The 8,313-nt window shown below is 30.9% G+C and overlaps 1 protein-coding gene across 1 annotated transcript; it reads left to right on the plus strand.

Annotated features, from left to right (window-relative positions):
* Positions 1 to 2,842: 2,842 nt before the first annotated feature.
* Positions 2,843 to 3,479, plus strand: LOC149190111 (hydrophobic protein LTI6B-like). The gene is made up of 2 exons (XM_089413359.1): positions 2,843 to 3,047; positions 3,136 to 3,479. Exons 1-2 carry the CDS (start codon positions 2,961 to 2,963, stop codon positions 3,217 to 3,219), a joined length of 171 nt encoding a protein of 56 aa, XP_089269485.1. The 5' UTR covers positions 2,843 to 2,960; the 3' UTR covers positions 3,220 to 3,479.
* Positions 3,480 to 8,313: the final 4,834 nt, after the last annotated feature.

The following is an 8,313-nucleotide window of genomic DNA, read 5'->3' on the forward strand; positions in this document are numbered from 1 at the left end:
TCAGGAGTCAGGACTTACTATTTAGGACATGATTCAACGCTATGTGTGATTTTAGCGCTAGAAATGATATTAAACATCTTATATATTAGTTTTTTTTTATCATATTTATGTGTTAATGTATTTATTTTATGTTGTAGATGGTTTAGATATTAAGAAAATTGAAAAAAATGAAAAAAAAAAAGAATATTTTTGTACCAAACGATTTTTTCCCGATTTTTCCGATTTTTTCCGATTCGTTCCCCGCACCGATTTAATCCCGATCGCGCTTTTCACAACACTGACCAAAACCCTCGGACATATACTAATGCAACAAATAAGGTTTGCCTTTGCCCAAATATTTTGTGAATGAAGCAAGCCTAAGACCTATTCTAGAAAGACATGTCTCTATCTTAAGTATACTGAAACATAAATATGCAGTGCAACTAATAAGAAAGATGAAATTGGTAGTTATTAAGAAGATTACCAAGGCTTTTCTTCTCTCTCAGACACACATTAATTGAAATACAAATTTGTATTCATTCAAAAGATGGTTGTGTTAAAGATAGCAGTGATTACATTCAAGTGAGTTCAGAGACTACACTAAAACTATACAAATTTCTATAGTAATAACAATAATCAATAACTGTGTTAAAGATAACAGTGATTACATTCAAGTGAGTTCAAAAACTACACTAAAACTATACAAATTTCTATAGTAATAACAATAATCAATAATGCATTCTCCCAATAGGATTTCTACATATTTCTAATGTTGACCTAATCAAGATATTGAAATAAAATGTAAACCACTCAAAAAATTAAGCATAGTTAATTGGACATTGCCTTGTGCTTCCAACCCCTCTCCTCAACGGGAAGCTTGGGTCTTCAATCCATAGCTACCAAGTTCGGCCGTACTGGCCAGAAAAATTCGAAAATACGATTCGGTTGCAAATTTGGAAATTGGAATTCGGTACGGTTTTTTTTTTTAAATATATATATATTTTTTAATAAACTGTAAATGGTAGGTTAATAAACTCATTAACTTATTATAATTATGACGGTTGGAATTTGGTAAATAAAAAATTTTATATTAAATTTTTTTATAATAAATTATAAATAGTGTGTCAAGAATATTACAGTTATGATAGAATTTAGTAAAATAGTATGTTATGAATATTACAATTATGATAAACTGTAAATGGCATGTTAGGAATATTATAATTATGATGGAGTTTAGTAAAATGGTATATTACGAATATTACAATTATAATGGAATATAATTAAAAAAAATTAATTGAAAATTTAATATTTAAAAATAAAAATTTATGTTTTAAATTTCTATATTATTTAAAACATAAATTTCTATATTAAAAAAATACAGTTACTATTTAATTTGGTAAAGATTTTAGTTAATTAAAAAAGATATTTAAAAATTAAAAATAGAAATTTCTATATTAAAAAAATATAGTAAATAATATATTGCATATTGATAAAGTTATAGTTGTAAAAAAAATAAATTTTATATTTAAATATAGTAAAAAATAGTAAGTTTATATTTGTTAAAAATAATAAATTCCTATAACAAAGAAAAATAAATTCTTATTTATAAATATTTATAAAATATATAATCTCCAATTTTTTCTATTTGAATTTTATACTTTTCCTATTCCCCACTAGTAACAAAATCGAAACGATGAATTAAAGTTTGGGTGTCTTTCTCCCTTCCTCTCTGTTTTGAATTGAGTAGAATGCATATGTGGACTAACAAAATCTACACTGTAAACAATTCTTTGAAAATGCCTCTGTTTTGAATAAAGTGTGTTTTACTGGACATGCTAAATCTACAAGGAGAGAATTATATTGTTTTAGTTTAATTAATAATGTTGTTATTTTTTAATTTTTAAGGGTTATATTAAAATTTAGAATTTGAGAATATGAAATTTTTTTGAAATATATATTGGAATATATTCTTTTTTAAATAATTTAATTTTGGAAAATCTCTACTTCCGAATTTTTTCCATATTGTATTCTAAGTAATCAGATTTTTCCCTATCCAATCAAATTCGAATTCGTATTTCAATTAGAATTTATAACCATACTTCAATCTCCATAAGAGCATGATTTTGGTAAGACCCAAGGTGACTCAAAACCACACCTTCATAACCTTTGTACAAAGAGTATGATGTCCACACCAATACACCCAATGCACCACTTTTACAATGTTGGACTCGACATCAATTTCTAGATGTGATAAAACCCAAGATGAATCACGTAAAAAACATCCCAAGGTGAATTAGAGGGACAACATAGTCCCACATTTCATACAAAGATTTATACTTACAGAGTGAAAAAACATGAGTGATGCCTAACAAAACATATGAAAATGAGAAAAGGGTCACCTCTTATTCGAGAGATGATTAGGAAAGACTTTATTCAACATGCAAAAGGATGTCCTATTGGGTTATACCTTGGTAGCTGCAACTCAACGTAACTTTCACGTTACTCCCTGTGTTCACATTAATTTCTCTACTTTTTTTCGCCAGAAGACCCTGGGTTTTGACGTGTATAGGCCCCTGGTTTACTCTTCAATTCCATGAACCTCAATGTTACAGCTCAGATCGGAATATTAAACTTTTGAACGCAACTTCCCTTTAGTAGGCCACATGTAGCCCGAGTTTTTAATTGGATTAGAAAAGCCAATCACCGTTTGGATACATTGTATGCATATTTACTGTTAAACTTCAACTGAAAGCTAAAGACATGTGCACTCCCCCCTTAGTGTGGCTTCTCCACATGAGAGCTTGTGTCCATTGCATATATAAAGATAATTGTGTGGAGGCTTTCTCACCATGACCACTTAATTTCAAGGATTAGTACTGGAATTGAGATTGGCTGTTGTTGTTTGGGTTTTTGGGCGAGAGTCTTTACATTTTCTCATCTGAATAATAAGATTATTAGTACAGGATTATATCACCATCATCATGAGGGAGGGCACTGCAAACTGCGTAGACATCTTTCTGGCTATAATTCTACCTCCTCTGGGAGTCTTTTTCAAGTTCGGCTGCCATGTGAGCACCTTCAATCTCGTTTTGAGTTTTTGGTTAAATATTTAACATTTGAATCACAGCTGATATGTTTGGTATTGTTGTGTTACAGGCCGAATTCTGGATATGTCTGCTGTTGACTTTGCTTGGGTACTTACCGGGAATAATATATGCCGTCTATGCTATCACCCAGTGATACTAGGCGGTGGCTGAACACGCTTCATTTTCTTTGGGATTTCATGCCATCTATTTCTTCTCCTCACGTACACAGATTTGGATTTCTTTATTCGGTTGTTTCCTAATGAACAAAACTTATGCTGCAGCAGTTGCAGCTGCATGGCGTTTCTACTTTATTCAGTTGTTTGTATGTAGATTATATGAACCGGTGGATTTGCTATTGTTAAGCGGCCCTCAGAACCGCTAATGCTCTTCGTCTGCCTCCTCTTTTTCGCTTTTCATTGGCAATAAATGAATCATAATTTGAAATAATGAAAGATTATCTATGCTGTGAACAGTGGTAATGTCATACAAACACATTATTGAGAATGTTGTCACATGCTGTCAATTGACATTTGTGAGCGAAAGCGATACCCCGAATCATCATTTTTTTTTAATTATGAAAAATAATAGTAGCGATAAGTAAAATTTATTTTTAATTTTAAAAAAGCTGTAGTCTAACTAGCAGCAGGAATTGCCCGGAAAGTTATGGAAATTCCGGTTATATTTAGAGAAAATCTGGCCAGGATTTTTATAAATCCAAGTTATAGTTGTTAAACTTTAAAATTTTAGGTGTCCTAGACGTTCTTGATGGTGCTTAATCCATTTCCACCATCAAAAAAACACGATTCAAACACTGCCCCTACAAGATTTTTTGAAATTTTTTTGCCTGGATTCTAGCCATTTTTGACTGTCCAGGCAATTCCTCCACCTCAGTAGAAGACTCATTTAAAAAAAATATGTATAATTTTTAATGAAATTAGAATATTTGAATATAACTATTTCATAAATATTAATTACAACAGGAAGTCTCCAAACCAATTGAATTAAGATCTTTTAGTTAAAAGGTTTTTGTTTTTGTTTTAAGGATGTAGTTTAATATTTTTAATTTTGATTTTTTTTAAATATATTTTTTTAATTAATTTGTTTGAAATTTGGAAAAAAATTGTTAAAATTATAAGTTTGAGTTATAGAATTTATTTAATATATTTGAGAGATTTATAAAGACATTAAATTCATTTGTATTTTTTTAATAATTAAAATTTGTTAAATTATCAAAATTATATTATAATATTTTTGCAAAAAAAATTAAAACTTCAAACTATTGGACTATATCTATTATAAATATTTTTATTTTTATTATTAATTATAAAAATTGATTAAACCAGCCTAGATCCATCTTAACTCTGGATCTAAGTTGATTTAATTCCCCTTTTAAAAAGATTATATTCCACATCAATATCATGGGTCAATACTATAAGTCATTTTTATTTTTATAGGGTTATTTTTATTTTTATTTTGACATAGTTTAAATATTTACATTACATTACATATATAATTTGACTAAGTCAAAATATTAAACATTACATCACATTTCTACCATATTTAGGTGGAGAAAGCCTCATAACAAAATCAATATCTCACTTATTTAATGAGAAATACGTTTTTTTTAATTATCTAAAACAATTTTGCAGATTGACTTGTAAAAATAAATGAACATATTTTTTAAAACAAATTTTAACCTTAACCGCCAAAAAAATAAAAAATATAATATAATATAATTTTTATTCATCTTTAATTATATTAAAAATAAAATGAATAAAATTTATTTTTTTAAATACCTTAAAAAAAAATTAACTCCAACAACATAGTGAATACTATATGATTAATAAAAATACAACTAACCTCAAATCTTCCTATAAAACTTGGACTTTCATGTGTAGAACCGTAGAACTTCCATTTTCGGAAAGGAAAGCTTTGATAAAATAAAACTTGGACTTTCATATGTGTAGAACTGTAGGACATCCATTTACGGAAAGGAAATTTTTGATCAAAAATAGGACATATTAATTAAGATGAAGTAGAGTTATATTATTATTTATTAATAAATATTATTTAAGATTTAAGTTAAGAAATATTAAAAATTACAATATGTTTTTTATTATTTTAGTATTTATTAAGGGTAGTAGAAAGTTTTTATTATGTTAATTTCACTTTTAATGTTTTGTTATGGAGATGGGTTTAATTTTTTCTATTTTTATAAAACTTTCTAAAAATCTAAAATGGATAACATCATTGTGTTCATCTTGTCGAGGCTTTTCCAACAATATAACATTTGCTTCAATCCGACCTCTGGATCAAAATATATGGTCATTCAAAGATTGGTCTATTACATAGTGTCACTATATGGTCATTCAAAGATTGGTCTATTACGTAGTGTCACGTCATTCTCGCCTACCATGTGGCGCTTACATGGTCTTCACGTGGAACCCACGCGACTATCCAGATGGTATCCACCTCATCACCACGTGACAACATGCCCCCAGCTGCTAACCCGTTCATACTATGTCACGTGTTACCCATTTCCATGGTTTACAAGGTCCAATGCATAATGTATAAATACAAGGTATGTGAGCGCAAGCCCCTTTGTGGCCACATCACGTCAAAATTATAATCCAGGTAGGATTTGCCCAGCCTCCCATCAAAGTCTCTAGGGTACCAAACCTTTGGGACATGTAAATGGCTATAAAGCACTCCACTCAGATCAATGATCCAAATTCCACTTGCCTTCACACTTGGTTATAACACTCACATGCATGGTTGTATCAAGGCTTAACATCTTTCCTCCAAGTGCTAACGGTTACTACCCCGTACAATGCAAGGGCTTACATCCATTTTATTTTACACAACTCTTTAGAGTTATCCCTCTAAGATTGGTATCCTTTCGGATCGAACCGGCCTACTGAATATATATGGAATACTTGCGGTGATTCCACCTTCACCGCCCTCCCACTATCTCTTTTGAGCTTACCAAGGCCTCAACTCAACATGCAAATACATAGATATTTAGACCTATACATATGTATTGAAAACATTATCCTTCCTATGCTTGCAGATTAGAAATGAAATCTGTTAGCCATTCTTTTAACAACATATAATCATTATAGAGATTCATTCATCTCTTCAATATTCAGACATTTACAAAATTTATACATTCATTGCATAAAATCCATCTAAACTAGGATTATGCTTAATCCAACATAGGAATCTAAATTGTTCTCTATCTATGCCTTTAAAACAACAATGTTCATTTAGAAAGGAATGCCTCATTTTTCAGCATTATAAACCATGATAAATCAGTTCATTAAACAAGCATGAAGCATTTAGATCATAAGAGTCATAAGAAGACACTTATCTTTGATAGATTAAGCCAGAAAACTGAGAGTGAGACTTCAACTCTCCAACCAACCATAGAAAAGCTGCAACCAAGTCTTTCTTGCAGTTGTCACCCCCAAGCCAGATTCCAAAGCTTAAGGTAGAGTTCTTTTAGAGGAGTTTTAAACCAATATTATCAGTTGAATCATGGTGTTTCAAGGCTGTCTCACCTCCACCACAAGTGATCAAAAATTAAATAACCACAGTGAACCACTTCACTTGCAAATAGCGATCATTCACTCGGGGGATTAAATCAATATCATCAAATGAAACAAGGTTTCTCAAGGCCACATTGCCTTCACCCACTAGCTATCCAATTATTTCATCTTGGGTAGGGAACACTTTCATTTAGACAAAGGGACTTATAATACAATATCCCAACATCTATAGGGATTTGGACACAAAAAGCCTCAATTCAGATGTGGAGAGAGATATGTAGTTAATAGCATGGAGGGTTTATCAACTATGTTACCTTTGAAGGAATAAGAGTGTGCTCTCCAATAGCTTAGTGGAACTTCCACCCGTGTTCTCAGCCCAATCCCATGAAACTACTATCATTTATTATCAACCCACTAGTCCTGGTGCCTCCACGTTTAAGAAATTATCAACCAACATAGTCTCTAGTGGATTTATCAGCCCTATAAGACACAACCACTGCTAACTATTTATCAGCTAGCAAGGCCCTTGGGTTTCTTAGCTAGATTAGCATCTAAGCTTCTCTTCTCCCTAAATTCTCTCAGTCCTCATATCTTCTCCTTCCCTCTTAACAAGTCAACTCCCCCAGGAGCCTTTTGACCTCCCCTTTTTCCTGTTCCCTTTTGTTCCTTTGCATATGCAATCACACATCATTTCTCTTAAATAGGAGCCTCTCAACCTCTCTCTATTTTCTTCAATAGGAGCCTCTCGACCTCCCTCTGCTTATTTTCCATAGGAGCCTCACGACATCCTCTTCTTGTGGTTGTGGTAACTCAATGCTTCCTTCCCCACCCTCGGCGACGAAGGTTCTCTTTCCATTTTTTTCCATAGAGAAACCATTTGTCCCTATCGTGGGTTTGAACAGACCCTCCTCGTGGCCAACACAACCCACACTCCTCATTAATTTTTGTCCTTTCTTTGCTTGTAACTGTTGCACAAAGAGAACATGATCATGTCCTTGTTATGCGATTGAGTTAATATATGGTCAACTCATTAACATCGCTTAGACAACCCATGACTCATATTTAGAACAACCAATTTCCTCAAGCAATGGAATCTGTGTCCCTCTCTTCCATTTTTTTTAATTTTATGGTTGCATAATTACAAGGGAATTATTTATTATGCTTACAAGGGGAATTAACCTAGAAAGGATGTCACAAAAATGTAGTTTCTAGATTACATTATTCGAGATAGTGGAAAATGTCATCTTTATATTTCATTAAATCTATTGTTATAATTAAGTTCAAAGTGTGATAAAGAGATTAAGGTTGAAAATGAAATGAATTATAATAAAAAAAGGCTATTAATTTTAAATTACAAAATATATATATATAAAACAAAACAAAATGTGCAAGTTTTATGAAAAATAAATAAATAAAATCCCATTAACTTTAAAGTATAAATAATCCCTGTAATTATTAAAATAATGCATTCTTAAAGACACATAAGACAATAAAAAAAAGTGAAAAAAAAGTTGTATTTAAAGTAAAGAGAAGTGAAAAAAAAGGTTGTATTTAAAGTATTGCTCGAGCAAACCCTAAACCCTTAGTTATTAGGGGATTAAAAGGAGCACTTCAATTTGACGTAATCATCAAAATTATATATTAATATTTTTTTAAAGTAGTCACCAAGCTTATATGTTAATATTTTTTATTATTATGGT

The sequence above is a fragment of the Pinus tabuliformis genome, chromosome 3_1, assembly GCF_031772625.1.
Source record: "Pinus tabuliformis cultivar Carrire ecotype Pingquan chromosome 3_1, CPIR1, whole genome shotgun sequence".
Lineage (NCBI taxonomy): Eukaryota > Viridiplantae > Streptophyta > Pinopsida > Pinales > Pinaceae > Pinus > Pinus tabuliformis.